This window comes from Ranitomeya variabilis, chromosome 4, assembly GCF_051348905.1.
Source record: "Ranitomeya variabilis isolate aRanVar5 chromosome 4, aRanVar5.hap1, whole genome shotgun sequence".
Classification (NCBI taxonomy): Eukaryota; Metazoa; Chordata; class Amphibia; order Anura; family Dendrobatidae; genus Ranitomeya; species Ranitomeya variabilis.
The window spans coordinates 57,111,787-57,130,981 of record NC_135235.1 but is presented as its reverse complement, the minus strand read 5'-3'; the positions used below and the strand labels follow the sequence as shown (position 1 = coordinate 57,130,981).

Genomic DNA, 19,195 nt, shown 5'->3' with positions numbered 1-19,195 from the left:
ACTCAGTAGGCGTGCGGTTCTGCTTTTATGTATATTACCTCGTTTTCCGGGACTACATACAAATCTGAAAAAAAAAAAAAATCAAATTGTAAAAATTGCTTTCTTTTCAGAAACTGCTTTAAAACCAATTCTCAAATATTTTTCTATCCCAGATTTATGTACATTTCAGTAGCGACACACCTACCACTTCCACCGAGCTGGCTACTGTAAGAGTATAACATATCCAAGGTTTCCCGTGCTTTATGTCAGCCTGTTGAGCCCAAGTCATTAACCCTTTTACATTTTTTTTTTTCCGTTTTTGTTTTTGCTCCTCTTCCAAAAGCCATATCTTTTTTTAGTTTTCCATCAATATAGTCAAAGGAGGCCTGTTTTTTGAGGGACACTATGCACTTTTGAATGACCCCATTAATTTTACTATATAGTATACTGGAAAACAGGAAAAAAAATCAAACCTAAAAAAAAAGTGCAATTTCAAAGTCGTTTATTGGGCTTTTTATTTAGACTATATTGTAAAACTGATCTGGCAAAATGATTCTCCGGGTCAGTACAAGTACAGAAATTCCCAACACATTATTTATTTATTTTTTTTAAATTTAAGTGGTGAAAATTTTGGGGGAAATTTGTAAGAAAAACACTTTTTGTTTTTGTCGCCAACGTTTTCAGTTTTTGGCATATGGGCCTGTATGAGGGCTTATTATTGGTGCCCTAAGCTGATATTTTTACCGATACCATTTTGGGGCTAGATACAATGTTTTGATCGCCTCTTATTGCATTTTATTGCAATGATGCAGTGCCCCAAAAAAACCTAATTCTGGTGGTTATTTTTCATTACTCAGTTTACGAATTAGATTAATTAACTTTATAGTTTCGTAGATCAGACTTTTACGAACGCAGTGATACCAAATATGTGTATTTTTTAAATTGTTTTAATTATAATTCGGCAAAAGGGGAATGGTTTGAATTTGGGGGTTTTTTTTAAACTTTTTTTCCCTGACTTTTCTCTGTATTTGTTAGTCCTCTTAGGATACTTGTAGCTGCGATCGTCTGATCGCTTTTGCTATACATAGCAGCGCTTCAGTGGTTAAACAGAAATGATTGGATCTACCTCCGATCACTGCTGTTAGAAACAGATGCTGACTGTATAACACAGCCATTACACCATGTTTTGAGCTAGACTGGGTTGTACATTTTTTATTAATTATTTTTTAAAATTTTGCCCCCACCTCTAAACTATTCACTTAGTATAAATACCACCAGAAGATGAGCAACTACAACCTTTTTGCAAGAGACACACTCTAAAGTAAATCAGCAGACCAACGTGAGAAAACCGAGAGCAAAATAGGTCTCATAAAAAAATAACATTTTATTTCAATATTTTTAAAAGAATAAAATGACTGAACAAAAGTAAATAAGACACAAACAGAGCACTCCTGAAAAAAGTGGTGCCAGCATGCATGGAATGCATGCAGGGCCTATCAACATTATGGCCTCTAACCAAATACCCCTAGTCAAAGAAAAAGGGAAACAATGACTATTGCTAAACAATTTTAGCTAGAAGATAGTTCAAAGTCTAATTCTTACATCAAAGATGGTATGTGAGTGTACCGGGGTAGAGTGTACATGTGCTGGCCCACCAGCCCTAACACACGTTTCACCCAAGGCTTCATCAGGGGGTGTATGTATGAAATCATATGAAATCATTCTCTGCTAAGCTTATTTACATGCATACTGGCACCACTTTTTTTCAGGAGAGCTCTGTTTGTGTCTTATTTATGTTTGTTCAGTCATATTATTCTTTCGAAAAAATTGAAATAGAATGTTATTTTTTATGAGACCTATTTTGCACTCGGTTTTCCCATGTTGGTCTGCTTATTCATTTAGTATATAGATAGTTCCTTTTTCTCAGTTTTAGACATTCGTGACTTTTTTTTAAGTTTCTAATAGACAATTTTTGCTAAAAATAAGACGAGACGAGAAGACAATGTAAAGGCTTTTAAATACTGCATTTCATCCTGAAACCACTATTGATATAGGAATAGATCTAGCAAGAGACTTTATCCAGATCCCACAGGAGGGAGCTCTTGACTTACATATCGGAAGGAAGCTCTATGGGCTGTGCCGTTATCATAAATCAGGTTCATATAGCGAAACATTACTGAAAAGAAACTTTGCATACAAAATCAAAGATTTAGGATCCCCCAGTGCAATAATCTGTATAATCTGAAATATGTAGACTAATTGGGATATTATAGTCATGTTACATTAATAATATCATATATATTTACCTTGATCTTCTGTTGCAGCGGGTCGAATGGTGGAAGGTTTTACAGGGGGTAGAGGGCCGGGTTTGTTCTGCCGGTTCACTGTTGGAGCTGGAGAGAAACATTACAGTTGAATCATAGCGTGATGGAAAACAAAGACAAGTGCTCCAAGGTCCCCAACACTTCATCCCAAAATAATGGAGAAAATACACCTTATGGATCATATTAATGGACCGATTGAACAGATATTCCTATTCGTTCGTCATGTGTATGAACTTAAAAATAATTGATATTGGCAGCACATTATTCCGTGTAAACAGGTCATGTGCTGCCGATCAGATATTTTATGGGCACAGAACGATTGTATTAACGATCCTTCTGTATGCTTGGAATGTTCCGTCATTCTGCCTAAACAGGTTGGTTAACGACTGCGAATCAGCTTGCTTGTAGCCAATCGACAATAGTTATCGGATAGGATTGGCCCATGTGAAAAGTGGGATTAGATCAGGATCTCATTTGATCTCATCAGGATCTCATTTGTCTGACTGCTAACTCATGTAATTTCAATAGGGAGAGCAGAGAAAAAGTCCTTGCCAGACACCTTTGGCAGGTGCTTAATTCCCACAGAAAAGATCATCTGTTGTGAAAGTCGTGAAGCCCCATGCAAATTATATTTTGGGCATCTCTGAACACCGGTTATTTTGGCAGTATTATTTAGACAATATATGGTGGTATTATTATTTAGGCACTGTGTAGAACTTACTATTGGTGGCATTATTTAGCTTCTAGATGGTGGCCCGATTCGAACGCATCGGGTATTCTAGAATATGTATGCAGTTTATTTATGAAGTTTTCAGAATAATGCAATTTATACACAGATTCAGCTGGCCGGCCGCGACCAATTAGCAAAGCGTGGTTCAAATTCCATGCCAATTCGCGGGCGGATTGTGCCTGCCTGTCGCTGATTGTTCGCGGCCGGGCGTGACCAATCAGTGAAGCCAGGGCCGGCTCCAGGTTTTTGAGGGCCCCGGGCGAAAGAAGTCTCACTGGGCCCCCCTCTTTAACACATACCACAATTCATGATGCACAGATACAGCAGAGAAATATAGCACAGCCAAGTAGCGTATAACACAGCCCACGTAGTATATAGCACAGCCACGTAGTATATAGCACAGCAACGTAGTATATCGCCCAGCCACGTAGCATATAGCACAGCCCATGTAGTATATAACACAGCCACGTAGTATATAACACAGCCACGTAGTATATAACACAGCCACGTAGTATATTGCCCAGCCACGTAGTATATAGCCCAGCCACGTAGTATATAGCCCAGCCACGTAGTATATAGCACAGACACGTAGTATATAGCACAGACACATAGTATATTGCCCAGCCACATAGTATATAGCACAGACATGTAGTATATAGCACAGACACATAGTATATTGCCCAGCCATGTAGTATATTGCCCAGCAACGTAGTATATAGCACAGACACCTAGTATATTGCCCAGCCACATAGTATATAATACAGACACGTAGTATATAGCACAGACACATAGTATATTAACCAGCCACATAGTATATTGCCCAGCCACATAGTATATAGCAGACATGTAGTATATAGCACAGACACATAGTATATAGCACAGACACGTAGTATATAGCACAGACACATAGTATATTAACCAGCCACATAATATATTGCCCAGCCACGTAGTATATAGCACAGACATGTAGTATATAGCACAGACACGTAGTATATAGCACATACACGTAGTATATTGCACAGACATGTAGTATATAGCACAGACACGTAGTATATAGCACAGACATGTAGTACATTGCCCAGCCACGTAATATATTGCACAGCCACATAGTATATTGCGCAGCCACGTAATATATTGCACAGCCACGTAATATATAGCACAGCCACATAGTATATAGCACAGAGACGTATATAACACTGCCCACGCAGTATATAACACAGGCCACGTAGTATAGAGCACAGCAATGTAGAATATAGCCCAGTCACGTAATTTATACCACAGCCACGTAGTATATAGCACAGCCCACATAGTATATGGCACAGAGATGTAGTATCTAACACAGCCCACGTAGTATCTAACACAGCCCACGTAGTATATAGCAATGTGGGCACCATATCCCTGTTAAAAAAAAGAATTAAAATAAAAAATAGCTATATACTCACCCTCCGTCGGCCCCCCCGGATCCAGGCTAGGCGTTTACCGATGCTCCTCGTGACGCTCCGGTCGCAAGAGTGCATTGCGGTCTCGCGAGATGATGACGTAGCGGTCTCGCGAGACCGCTAAATCATCATCTCGCGAGACCGCTAAATCATCATCTCGCGAGACCGCAATGCATGGACCGGTCACTAGAGCGTCGCGAGGAGCAGGAAAGGCCTTGGCTGGATCCGGGGGCCGACAGAAGGCGAGTATATAATGATTTTTCATTTTTTTTTTTTTAATTATTTTTAACATTAGATCTTTTTACTATTGATGCCACATAGGCAGCAGCAATAGTAAAAAGTTGGTCACACAGGGTTAATAGCAGCGTTAACGGATTGCGTTACACCACAGCATAACGCAGTCCGTTAACGCTGTCCTTAACCATTTGTCAGCGCTGACTGGAGGGGAGTATGGAGCGGGCACTGACTGCGGGGAGGAAGGAGCGGTCATCTTGCCGCCGGACTGTGTCAGTCGCTCATTGGTCGTGGCCGTTTTGCCGCGACCAATCAGCGACTTGGGATTTCCGTTACAGACAGAAAGACAGACAGAAAGACAGACGGACAGAAAGACGTTAGTGACCCTTAGACAATTATATAGTAGATTGTAGAGAAGCATTATATAGGCACATTATAATGCCATTATTTGAGTGCTGTATTTATGACTTTGTCGTGTTAATCTTGTAGGAACGGTATCATGCTGTTTTTTGGAATTAGACTATATTCTTACTATATTTATTATAGTATCTAACTTAGGCCTTATTCACACATCCATTCTTCTTGTACGAGATTCTGCTGTATTTTTCACAGATAGCACTCATACCTATGAAAGACTATGAGGTAGTTCATGTATCTGTGATTTTTTGCAGACCATGTGATCTATGCAAAAATTGCATGTCTGATATTGATTCGAGTGTCGGATCAAAATTGTCAATGTAAATCTATGGGTCAGTGGAAAAAAAAAATCAGACTGCACTCTGATGCCATTCAAATGCAGTCCAATTTTCAAGGATTGATAGATAGGAGAGGGTGGACAAATGTTTTTTCCACACATATGAGGGGACGTTATGAAAATCGTACCAAACTGATGAAACTTGGATGAAAATCACTGATAAAACTTGATCCATTTTTCTCAACCATCAACAAAACTGATGTGTGAATGAGGCCTTAATTTGAAAACAAAGATGGAGCACATTGTCCAGTGTTCTATGGACCTTGAAATGGACACGAACGGAATGAAGAAATTATCACTTTTTAGGGAAAACAGACATTAAAGTAAGGGGTCCCCACTTTTGGATACCCCTTTAACTGTTATTCTATGTGGCTCTTATAGTGGGACTTAACCCAACCACGTATACAGTTTATTTGATTGTGGGCTATTCTAATGCCGTTTCCCGTATCAGTCGGTATTCTTTCCAAGAGCATCAAAAACGTCACCCAATATAATATTCCTATACAATTGTTAAATATATTAAATGTCAGGATTAACAAAGCTCTTACGTTTCTTTGGTGGATCCTTGGTGGGTTCAATATAGTTTTCAGTGTCTGGCTCAATGTAGGTTTCCTGAAAGAGAGACCATATACACAGTGAGAGAAAGACCGGAGGGTCGAATCCTGTATTTTTTGTGATGTTCTCTGTCCCTTCTTCTGCGTTTTCTCAATCAAAACTATTTGCAAAAATTGGAACTTTATTTATTTATTTTTTTTTTTTTTTTACACATACCATTTTTATTTGCCTTTTTCTTTTTTAACACCATTACTTTTATGGTGTTTTTCTACAGTATTTCTGTTCTAACTGGAAACATTTATTTAGTAATATTATTATTTAGTAATATTTTCAGATCACTGCATGATATATGGCTGTACATAAAAAGATGAAGAACTATCTTATAATTTATGTCCTAACAGGAATCCTTGAAGGGAATCTGTCACAAGGTTTTTATTGTATAATCTGAAAGCAGCATAATGTAGAGATAAAGTCCCTGTCTGATTATAGCGATGTGTCACTTACTGGGCTTCTTGCTGTAGTTTTTATAAAAACTTTGCTTTATCATTAGGAAATTATCACTAGAGGATTGACATTACTACCAGGTAGTCAAACCACGCCCCCCACCACTGATTGGCTGCTTTGTGTAAATTCTGCATAGGCAGAAAGCAGCCAATCAGTGATGTGGGCGGGGTTACACAGAGCTCAGTGTTCACAGAATTGGTAGATCTGTAGCAGATAGAACAGTTTTTAATTAACATTTTAGCAGTAAAGTGATACATCTCTGGAATCGGGATCTTTGCCCCTACATGCTGCCCTCTGATGGGGTAGAAAAAGCTGGTGACAAATTCCGTTTAAGGAGCACAGACTTAAGAGGAAACTTAACTGAGCTTTTTAATTTTTGCAAGATTCGCTGATGATCTAATGTGTTTGAGTTTAAACCAAGTCTTCCTCGATTTCTGTTTTTGGATTCCAACATGCCCAATCTTTTCTCCTCTTATGATATAAGTTGCTGCCAGAGGAGTTAGATAGCAGTTCATTCCCTCTTCCCAAATGGTAATAAATAAATCTAATTAACAGATGATGTATTCTGAAAAAAATATTTTTCTTTATCCACCTTTTCCAATTTGTTTACTGCTTCACTTCTTCTTGCACTTCCATCTTGGCACCTCTACGAGTGACTTCTGAATGACATTTGGCACAAATCATTTCTCTATTTTACCAAACTGCAAAGTAACAGCCCAGTCCATCTATTTTATCTCAGCATTTTCCCTTTTAGCTAGGAGTCGTCCTCGCCCGGTAGGACTCATAGGTAAGAATAAAGCCTTAGACATTCTACGCCATATGTCCATGAGCCGCTGAACCTTAGGCTTCAGTCTGCGGCGGCGTTACCTCTTTAGCATGCTTGCACAGTGGAGATTATGAGATGGACTTGATATCATTATCGACAACATGTACTTGTGAAGCGGGATCATGCCAAGATAGATCCTGTATCAGATGCATGGCATGTTTAAACCAGAAACCCCATGTTACAATCACAACCGAAACATGGATGATGCAGTGGTTTTGGAGCTCTGTTTCAGAAAATCAATGATCCCCCCGCCATAAAGAAATAGAATGAAATTTTTCAGCACAAAATTTGGAAATTTACATTTTAGTTAAACCATTAGTGAACACCAGATAGTGATATTCATTAGCGGTCTTACCCTGGGAATGTCTTACATATTTACCAAGACCATGAAACCGGTTAGACCAGCAGAGAATGACTTAATTATGAATGTGGTTTAGCAGAAGCAGAGAGATGGAAACGCCCCGTCAGCAAGCAGAGGAACTACTATGGCAGTGTGTAAGTGGGCAGTGCGAAAATCTCCACAGTCGTGGTTGAATAGTTATACGCTTAATTTAAATATTGCATAGTTGTAGACTACCTGCCTAATAGCAAGGTCCTTGACCTTAAATAAATGACCCTACCACAGAACTTGACCCTAGAGAGACGCTTTTAAGCCAGCACCACATGTAACCCATGTATACAATTGTGATGCTTCACTCCTTCACGACATATGACGTACAGTTACGTCATATGTCATGTGCCTGCCTTTAATGTGTGCTCACAAGTCGAGCTCCCATCTTTCCCGTCAGATGGTGGAGGATTTATTCACCCATCGTCTGCCTTTAACAGTCGACCTCTGGCCGCACCTGTTAACATGTTAAATGCCTCTGTTAATCTCTGACAGCGGCATTTAATACCTACTGGCAGGGAAGGGGGCGCGTCATTCTATGTGCTTCGGCGCACGTATGACATGTTTATGGGGCAATGATGGGTTGCCATGACAGCCAGGGGTCTACTGAAGACCTCCATGCTTGTCATGATGACATTTGAATGAAATGAAACACTATGCAGGAGACCCAGGAAGACCCCATTTATGACACAGAGACATGAAAAAGCTAGACTGCAGTTTGCCAAAATGTACATGAGTAAACAAAAATCCTTCTGGGAATGTGTCTTGTGGACAGGCGAGATCAATATTGAGCTTTGTGGTAAAGGACATAATTCTGTTTTCCAAAAACAGAATGAGGTCTATAAAGAAAAGAACACAGTACCTACAATAAAATATGGTGGAGATTCAAAAATCTTTTGGGGCTGTTGTGTTGCCTCTGGCACTGGGTGCCTTGACTGTGTGTGACATCATGAAATCTGAAGATTACAAAAGGTTTTTGGGTCGCAATGTAGTACCTAGTACCCCCCCACCACATTACCACACATAATCCCGCCCCCACCACATTGCCACAGATAATCCTGCCCCCCACATTACCACGCATAATCCCGCCCCCCACCACATCACCACACATAATCCCGCCCCCCACCACATTACCACACATAATCCCGCCCCCCACCACATCACCACACATAATCCCGCCCCCCACCACATTACCACACATAATCCCGCCCCCCACCACATCACCACACATAATCCTGCCCTCCCACCACATCACCACACATAATCCCACCATCCCGCCCCCCACCCCATTACCACACATAATCCCGCCCCCCCACCCCATTACCACACATAATCCCGCCCCCCCACCCCATTACCACACATAATCCCGCCCCCCAACACATCACACATAATCCCGCCCCCCAACACATCACCACACATAATCCCACCTCCCCACCCCATTACCACATATAATCCCGCCTATGTGCTTTTTGTGGTAAAGCGCATAATTCTACTGTTTTCCAAAAACAGAATGAGGCCTATAAAGAAAAGAACACAGTACCTACAATGCAATATGGTGGAGGTTCAAAAATCTTTTGGGGCTGTTGTGTTGCCTCTGGCACTGGGTGCCTTGACTGTGGGTGACATCATGAAATCTGAAGACTACAAAAGGTTTTTGGGTCGTAGTACCTAGTGTCAGAAAGCTGACATATTTCAAGAAGCACAGAGGAATGAATGGAAACAAAGCACTGGAGAGTCCTGAAGTGGCCAACAATGAATCCAGATCTAAATCTCATTGAACACCTGTGGAGAGATCTTAAAATTCCTGTTGGGAGAAGCCACCTTCACATATGAGAGACCTGGAACGTTTGCAAAGAAAGTGTGGTCAAAAATTCCAGGTGAGAGGTCTAAGAAGCTTGTTGATGGTTATAGGAAGCGATTGATTGCAGTTATTTATTCCAAAAGGGAATGCAACCAAATATTAACCCCTTAGTGACCACAAATACGTCTTTTTACTGACCTGTGAAATAAGAGAATAGCATCCCCATACAGGTGACAATTCAGCAGCTGTACACTATAGCTGACAACTTGCTGCATCAGCCATGATCAGTGTTGGCAGTCTACGGTCATTTAACCCCTTAAATGCTGCTGTCAATAGTGACTACGACATCTTGATGGTTAACAGAGTGTGGGGGCTTCCTCTTTAACCCCATTGGCACCCTAAGATCTTGATTGTGTGGTCCTGATGTTTGTCATGGCAAGTCACTGCCAAATAACGAACTTGGAATCTGCTGGCTACAGTGCTATGTTTGAAAGTTATCAAAATTTAGGTGGTAAAAATAAACTTTTTCATTCCTGTCATGCCAATTTGCATTAATTCTGAAAAGCACCTGAAGGGTTAAAGAACTAGCCAAAAGCAATTTTGAATACGTTGCGAGGTGCTGTTTTTAAAATGGTGTCACTTTTAGGGGATTCCAATATATAGGACCCCCAGAGTCGCTTCAAAACTGAACAGGTCCCTAAAAAAATACATTTCATAAATTTCTTTGAAAAAATGAAAAATTACTGCTACATTTTTTAGCCTTCTAAAATGTGAACAAAATAAAACAACATTTTACAAATGGTGCTGATATAAAGCAGACGTGTGGGTAATGTTATTTATTAATGTTCTTGTGTGGTATGAATATCTGGATTAGGGGGATATTCATTCAAATTTTGAAAATTGCTAATTTGTTTACATTTTTGGTCAAATTTCTGATACGTTTTGCATTCATTTATAAAAAGTAAATGTAAATTTTCCATTATCATAAAAGTACAATGTGTCATGAAAAAATGCTCTCAAAATCAATGGGAAATGTTGAGGCATTCCAGAGTTATTACTACATAAAGTGATAAAACATTGGCCCAGTCACTAAGGGGTTAAGTTGAGGGTGCCAGCAAATTTGTCTGGCCCGTTTTGGTAGTTTTGTGTGAAGTGGTGTCAAATTTGCTTTTTTTTGCCCCTTTTTTAGTGTTGTTCCAATAATTTTCTAGGAAAAATAATTCATTTTCTGGAACAATTTCAAGAGTGCACTTTCGGACAAGACTATATATGTTTGGTAACTGCGCACTCGTACTGACCTGGAGAATCATACTGCACGGTCAGTTTTACCTTATAGTGAACATGGTAAATAAAAACCTCCAAAACAATTGCAATTTTTTTTGCAATTTCAGTGAATTTGGAATTTTTTCTTGCCTTTCTTTGCGTCACATGATAAAATGAATGGTTGTCATTCAAAAGTACAACTCATCCCACAAAAAAAAACAAAAAACCCTCATACGATGATGTGGACTGAAAAATAAAAAAAGTTGGGGCTCTTGGAATAGGGGCAGGAAAAAAAGGAAACAAAAAACAAACATGAAAAATAGCCCAGTCATGAAGGGATTAAACCTCTAATAATCTTATAATTGTTCCAGTTATGGAAAGGTCATAGTCATATACCTCGTCCTCCTCAGAGTCCTGCTTTGACTTTCCCACTGGCGTTTTGAAGGCTGGTAGTTGGAATGGTGTAGGCTGATTTCTGGGAGAGGGCATTGGTTTAGGCAATGGTATGTTTGGGCCAGAGATATGTGGTCGACTGGTAACTGCAGGTAAAGGCTGCTGGTGCTTTGGAAATGGCTCATTTGGTTTGGGTGGTTGCCTCATGTTTATTGGTTTATCTGTTGAGAAAAGATTGAAATGGACTAATTAGCACAACTTCTAAACTTTTCTAACGATGCTAAAAAAAACCCCATAACAAAACAAAAAGATAAATATAAACTTATCCAGTAAAAGTCCTTAAAAGGGTTCTTCATCACTATTCACTATTTGCCCTTTCATGCCCTTAAATAACTAATGCTTGCTCCATGGGGAAAGCTTCAGGAGTGACATTACTGTGATGTTTTGCGTGAGGTGGGAGTCTGGAAGCCGAGACCACCAGATTTAACATCACAGGAAGTGAGAGCAAATCTGACAAGCAGGGTCACTACCTGCACAGTGGGAACTGGGCAAGATAAGTAAATGAATGTACAGTATTTAGAAAAATGTTCCATTTTTACATGTTAGTTCAGACGGCAAAATATGGAACGTGCACACAGAACTGATTAGTTGTGTAGAAAAAAGAAAGATAAACAGAAAGAAACAGAGACAGAAAGAAAGAAAGAAAGAAAGAAAGAAAGAAAGAAAGAAAGAAAGAAAGAAAGGAACAAAAGAAAGAAGGAAAGAAAAAAGGAACAAAAAGAAAGAAAGGATGAAAGAAAGGAAGGAAGGAACAAAAAAAGGAACGAATGAAAGAAAGGAACAAAAAAGAAAGAAAGAAAGAAAAAGGAAGGAACACAGAAAGAAAGAAAGAAAGAAAAAGAAAGAAAGACAAAGAAAGGAACAAAGGAACAGAAGAAAGGAACAAAAAAACAAAAGAAAGAAAGAAAGGAACAAAAAAGTAAGAAAGAAAGAAAGAAAGAAAGAAAGAAAGAAAGAGATAAAGAAACAAAAAAGTAAGAAAGAAAGGAAGGAAGGAAGGAAGGAAGGAACAAAAAAGGAACGATTAAAAGGAACAAAAAAAGAAAGAAAGAAAAAGGAAGAAAGGAAGGAAGGAACAAAAAAAGTAAGTAAGAAAGAAAGCCAAAGAAAGGAAGAAAGGAACAAAAGAAAGAAAGGAACAGAAAAAAGGAACAAAAGAAAGAATGAAATAAAGAAAGTGCTAATTGGCACAAAATATATAATAGGGCAAAAAGAGGGCCACGGCGTTGTTTAGCGAGGACGGCATGTCAGTATAGGTGACTGTGTGTGATTGTGGCTTGTACTATTCAATTTAATGGGAAAATATGCAGGAGCCGACAGAGCTATGAGTGCATAGGAGCCTATGTGCCGGCCTAAAGTAAGAGGCAGAAGTGGCACTTGCAAGGTAAATTTCCCCTCTTAATACTAGTTAATGGGGGATAGAGGCACTCAGTCATCACACATAATGTATATTTTTTACAATGGAGCGTATACAAGCAAAACCACGTATAGTCCTAAGTAAGGTGAACAATGGCACATACCCAACACATTTATAAGTTATTGGGCAAGGATAACAATGGAGGAACACTTCTGGAAACCCCAAATAGCATTCAGAATACAGAAATAAAGAAAAACTCTACACTTAATATTTCTGATTGTGGATACCTGCATATCCATTGCTCCTCATCGTGATCTTAACTGGTGGCGACACATGATTGTCATTCGGTGGAGGTTCATAGTTGTCGCCATCCCCTTCTATAGGAACCACATATTGTTCTGAATCAGAATGCTCATCGGGGCTGTCATAGTCACTTCCCTTAGTTAATGACAAAAAAAAGTAACATTTTAAGTTCAGTAGACTTAAAGGGGTTTGCGAACATTAGAAAAACTTGGCTGCTGTCTTTCCAAAAACAGCTCCACTGCTGACTACTGGTTGTGTGCGGAAATGCAGCTCAGCTATTCACTTTAATAAAATTGCTGGCAATCCATAGTCAGGGATGCTGCCGTCTCTGAAAGACAGCAGCTATGTTTTTGAAATCCTGGACAACCCTTTAATTAACTGAAATCGAGACCACATCAATGACAAGCTAGGAAATTCTGGAAAAATACAATTAATACAACACTGTAATATTCTGGCAAAACGAAGACAGAAGATAAAACCAAACATTAAAAAACACCATAAATGATAATGACAATCTGAATGTTATGAATTGCAGATGTAAAAGGTCAATGTATGAAGCCGTAGTCATGTACAGAAAACACTGTTGTAGCGTTAGGCTTGAGGCTTTTGTGCAAACTTGGAATTTTTTTGTTGTTATCCCATTGCAACCAAAATTTCCATTATTGCCCCCCCTCCTCCTTGTGTATTACACTCTACCCTTCTTTTAGGTACAGTGTGCTCATTTCCCAAAATTTCTTCCTGAATTTTAGATCTCCTCCTGCCTTCCATGAAGGCCCCCATACATTGTTCTACTAAAGTTGTCCGTGAAGTTGGCCGACAGTCTAATATATATGTCAAATTCCAAAAAGTCCCGGCATTCGCGTGATGTTGAATAAATTATTTTACCATAATCATCAACATTAACAGAAATAAACACTTGAAATATATCACTCTGTTTGTAATGACTCTATATAACATATGAGTTTCACTTTTTGTATTGAAGAAATGAAATAAAATTGACTTTTTGATGATATTCTAATTTTGTGAGAAGCACCTGTATATGGCGGCCTTACAATTAATTGGAGAGAAACTGATCCTACCTGTTGGATTTCTAATGGATGATCTTTTTTTCACCGGTAAATAGGCCTCCCTCCAGAACAGTCTGGTAGCAGCTCTCTCATAGAAAAAGCTGAATCAAGTGTTCCTGTATTTAGGAAAGAGCTTATGGCTGAACAAGCCTTCGGCCGACAGCCATCTAATATGTATGAGGGCCTTCACAGTCTACAATGCTAAATACAGTGGTACCCCTGCAGCTGGAGCAGTACCATCCCTGCTTTCTGCGAGAACTACTTCCACTACATCCTTGTAAATAAAGATAAGAGGCCTTAACGTTACATATAACTCTTCAATGGAACACATGGGGAATTGTAGTTTTGGTTTCCCTTTAAGGACCATGCCCCATAAATGTAAAACATGTGGTTTGTGGTCCCGTGCTTTAGATATGCAGTGAAATGCCACTGCCTCGATTGGTGATCATGTTACAGCAGGGTACCTCACCCCCATAAACAGACCATGGCAAATCATTATCAACCAAGACCAGCTCTAGCCATTACCAATGTCACCATAAAGGGAGTTCTCATGGATGCCCTAGTTACCATGGAAAACTACATAATAAAAAAAAACAGTGTGAATGTTCCTCGGAGGTTTGTTAAAAAAAGAAAAAAAACAAAAAACCAACAAGCCTAGAGGAATCAAAGCCATACCCATAGCTTACTCCAGCTACCTGAGATTATAATGAGTATATATTAAAAGACTAAAACAACATGGGGTATTCATAATAACTCTTTTCGTTAAAGTGAAATTGCAAATTTAAAGTAAAGAAACATACATTGAAAAAGGTTTTCTTTGTTAAACATAATTAAAGTTTAATAAAGAAAATATACGGTACTTAAAAAAACAACAAAAAAACCTATATATCACAAAAAAAACAGTAAAAATTATTTTGATAGCTAAAAAAAAGACAATAAAAAGCAATGTGAAACCGAAGTAACTGGTGGCAGAAAACACAGGGAAATTTTAAAGATAAGTACAGTACATAAATATAGTATTTTTTTTGTGAAGCAATAAAAAGATTTTTTAAAGGTTGGAAAGTCCCCTTCGAATCATTTTTAGAACATGATGTGATATTTTTATTGCAGTTACAAGCACATCTAGTACACGTTTGCCAAATTTAATATATAAATGTTGAAAAAAAAAGAAAAAAAAGTTCTTACAAATTCATCGAACCATTCATCATCCTCTCCCCCGGGTGGGCCTGTAGATAAAAATCAGAATATGTTGGATTAAGAATAAGAACATTTTAAGACTTTAAAAAATGTAAAAAAATAAAAGTTCTGTTACCAGTCTGGTAATCTCTTCTGGGGACAGTCGGAGGAGCTTGCTTTGTTATTCTATAAAGAGAAACAAAAAATTAAAAACAGCAAGAAAAAAAAAAAAAGTGTCAAGAGGAACGTAAAAACTGAAAAAAAAAACACGAAATGATATGGTATAGGCTAGGTGCCGGACACACGGGACAATGATGCATACGATGCAAAGCACGTTGAGTATGCTGTTAGTATCAGATAGATGAAGCTAGTATAGAAAAAGGGTATAGCCACCAAAATGCAAACAATGGAGGGCATTCAATGGTGCCAAATAAAAAGGTTAAAATGTTGCAGTGTTCACGAATAATGTCTACTACAATATATTGTTTAATCAGTCCCAAGCTTTATGGTATTAGGGGAACCTTGGTAGTCTTTATAGCGTTAGTCTTTTCGTATGGACCATCAATTAGGATCTTCCTTTGATTCAGGGTGCAGGTGCGATTGCTATAACTATAGTTATTCTCCTGATTATGGTACTGTCATATTTTCAGTTTTGGGGATGCCATGCAATTTTCTTTCTCCAGTTTCCATCCGCAATATTGATTTTAGAAAATTACTGTTTGCAGCAAATGCATCCTGAAAATATATGTCCCATGATGTCTTGCCAAGACATCACAAAGGGAGATGTAACCAGATCAGATTCAGCAGAAAGTATAGTTACAAAGATCTTTAAAATCATGAACAGGATATCGGAGAGTGACAAGCCCAGGGAAAAGCATAAGAGAAGCTGCAGATTGCATCGGGGGCAGCAGCATGCATGCCGCTGGCAGGGTGCAAACACCATAGGACTGCAGGTTAAGAGCTTAAGGCTGGTTGTAATAGCCTTAGTCATCTAGGCGAAGTAGGAATTGGCCAAGAGGAGGTCCAATAAGAACCATAAAATACCCACGGTCCTAACAAGGGCACATCTATTACGTCTCTAAAAAATAAGGTAAAATATATATTCAGGACCCTCTTACTCCAGTTCTAAAGCAGAGATACATTTATAAATCTGCTCCAATGTAATGGAAATGGTTATTTTTAGCAACTAATTAAATGTTTTGGACTGCGCTTCTCTGAACTGGTTAGGTATCAACAGAAAATGGATTCAAGCATGGGAAGAACATGTAGACTCCTGTGCTCTCCTTGACAGATTTGTAGTTTGGCTTTCATCTGTGACAAAAATGGACACGTCTCCATGTGTTTTGGCAAACATATGTCATACAAAAAAAAACAAAATATGGACATGTGACCAGCCACATGGAGTATAATGGGTACGTATTCTATCCTTGAAAAATTGAAGTGAAAAGGAGGCGAGAGTTAGATCTATCAACCTGGAGTTCAAATCACTTAGCTCGAAGAGAATTTCCTAGACCGGATACACTTTAGCCGTGAAACACAAATGTTCTAGATGTAAAACATTGTTTACACTGACAAAGTAAATTAAGTTTTTTGAGAAGATTGAAAAACAAAGTATATATTGGAAAGTTGCAAACATTATGTTACGTGTTGATTAAACTTTACTTAAAGGGGATCCTGTTACGTTGAATATGTAACTTTGTGGGAAACTGTTCTAAAGAGCCTATCTTCTATAGCTACTAGTGATAAGTGAACGTGGTTGGATAAGGGGTTATCCGAGCATGCTCGTGTGCTAATCGAGTGTCTTCGGCGTGCTCGAAAAATATGTAGAGTCCCAGCAGCTACATGTCTCGTGGCTGTTCGAAGGCCGCACCACACGCAGGGATTGCCTAGCAGACAAGCAATCCATGCATGTGTTGGGACTGTTAGACAGCCGCTAGACATGGAGCCGCGGGGACTCGAACATATTTCAAGCATGCCAAAGACACTGTTAGCACACAAGCATTCTCGGATAACACCTTATCCGACCACGTTTGCTCATCACTAATTCCTATACATTGGTTTATCACAAGGTTTTATTAGTGCATACACAGCAAGTTCCAGACTTAGTAATAGTTTATAGACTGCATTGCACATTGTGTATAGTGACCTTCCAAAAAAAATTGATATAATGATACATGAACAGTTTTAATTTCCCATATTTTATAGTCATTTTGTTTATAGAGCCAGCAAGTGTTTCTGATCGTCATGAATTGGTCATGGATATTTCCTTATATTAGGATTTTGATCACATCACCGTTTTGTCGTTTGCTTACAATGGTAGCCAAAGTTGTGGTGGATCTATTGACTTACTATGGAGTTTGTTGGGTCATATCATGGTTCGGTCACGATCTCCCTTGTTTTACTGTAAGAACATGTGCTGCATAATGCACAACTTTTTCATTAAAGGTCTCAGAATCAGGAGTCTCGGATGCAGATATACACTCAGGCTTACTAATGGTAGCCTTTACAGTCAATGTCATCTAGGCAAGTCTTACTCATTCCTTGCATTTACCAATGTGAGTAAATCCGTCGATGGTATTTTACTAGAAACCCTCATTTTTGCTGCACTGCTTGGGGCAATTTTCTGTCGTCCTTTGTGTGCAATTTTATATGTTCCTGCTTCTTCATCAGTCTTTGCCTGATGAAGAGACGTATGTAGTCTCGAAAGCTTGCAATTTGTTACCATCTTTTCAGTTAGCCATTAAAAGGTATCAACCACTGAGGACTCTCAATTCTAAATATTTTTCTATCTACTGGCTAACACGGTACCAAGATATATTTCTTTCCTGTACCTGCTAAACAGGAAATTCTGCAACATGGCTCAGTGCAACGTACATATTATGATCAGAGGTTTGGTACCTATGGAGATATCTCTGATCAGTGGATTAAGATGTTATTTTTTTTGTTAAGTATTGAATACATGTATACACACGGCTTGAGGACCAAAGAAAGCTAAAATAATGGCTCAGCTCAATAGAATGCAACAAAGCTAAGATAATGGCTCAGCTCAACAGAATGCTGTGTAGAGCATAGATATAAGGCAGCCATGGAGTGTGTTTATCTAAGGGATAATGTTTCTCCTTATGGAGAGTGACATGCCTGACATACCAGGGTCCGGAGGCTTATAAGCCATGCAATGCTCCTCTGGGAAAGTAAATATGCAAACTGTCTCTTCACAGAGGAAGAGGACTTGAACTCTAGTGCTGCCTATTGGAAGCAGTAATCCTCTTGACTCTTTAACAAGCTTTGTCACATGACTTGGGATAAAGGCCAAACCAGAAGCTCAAATTTGCAGACATAATGTTTTGAGGTTTTGCCCCTCATCAGTGCAAAGACTGAGATCTGATTTGGCTATTCAAGAGGCTTCTGACTACAATAAGGGCTAACATTTTTCCTTGTGGAGAGTGACATAGCAGTTTAAGGAGGCTTATAAGCCATGCAATTCTACTGGGAAATTAAATATGCAAATTGCCTCTTTAGAGAAGAAGACTTGAACTCTAATGCCACCTATTGGAAGTAGCGATCCTGGAAACCAAAATTAGGCTACCAGGTATCAAAGTCATTAGCACCTTGCAATTGAGTCAGGAGAGGAGCCATACGTGGCCAGTGGGGTCCTCTGTCTAACCACTTTGATAGCCCGGATAAGAGTAAACTCCTATCACAGTCATTACAGTTGTAGATTGCAGACTGTTCCCACTCTCAATGGCGCAGGCTCAGCTCCTGAACTTGTGCCGTTACTGTGATACACATGTGCAGTGTTTTGCAGAAACTCCATCCTGATAAATCTGTATATATATGGCCAATAAATGTAACAGGTTAAAGAAACTCTTTTTCCACTTAGAGCGGTTTGTATTACAGCATCAATATAATGCATTTAGGTGGACCAATAATTTGTACGCTTGCCCTGCATGGAGATTGCTTGTTCTAACCATGTTTGAGTAGGGGTCCTCCTGAGCCACTGTTTTTTTTTTTTTTTTTTTGAGACGTTGGCCAGAAAAAAGAA

General features: G+C 39.0%; 1 protein-coding gene across 7 annotated transcripts in view; it reads right to left on the bottom strand.

The window, feature by feature from the left end:
- Positions 1-19,195, bottom strand: part of BLNK (B cell linker) — a 244,067-nt gene that overhangs the window by 31,056 nt on the left and 193,816 nt on the right. For all 7 annotated transcript variants that reach the window (XM_077258545.1, XM_077258546.1, XM_077258548.1 and 4 more), the window contains 7 exons: positions 15,290-15,339; positions 15,163-15,203; positions 12,895-13,045; positions 11,194-11,411; positions 6,009-6,072; positions 2,286-2,372; positions 39-64 (listed from right to left, as the gene is read on the bottom strand). In XM_077258545.1, coding sequence (XP_077114660.1) covers positions 39-64; positions 2,286-2,372; positions 6,009-6,072; positions 11,194-11,411; positions 12,895-13,045; positions 15,163-15,203; positions 15,290-15,339 — 637 coding nt within the window. The remainder of the gene's footprint in view (positions 1-38; positions 65-2,285; positions 2,373-6,008; positions 6,073-11,193; positions 11,412-12,894; positions 13,046-15,162; positions 15,204-15,289; positions 15,340-19,195) is intronic.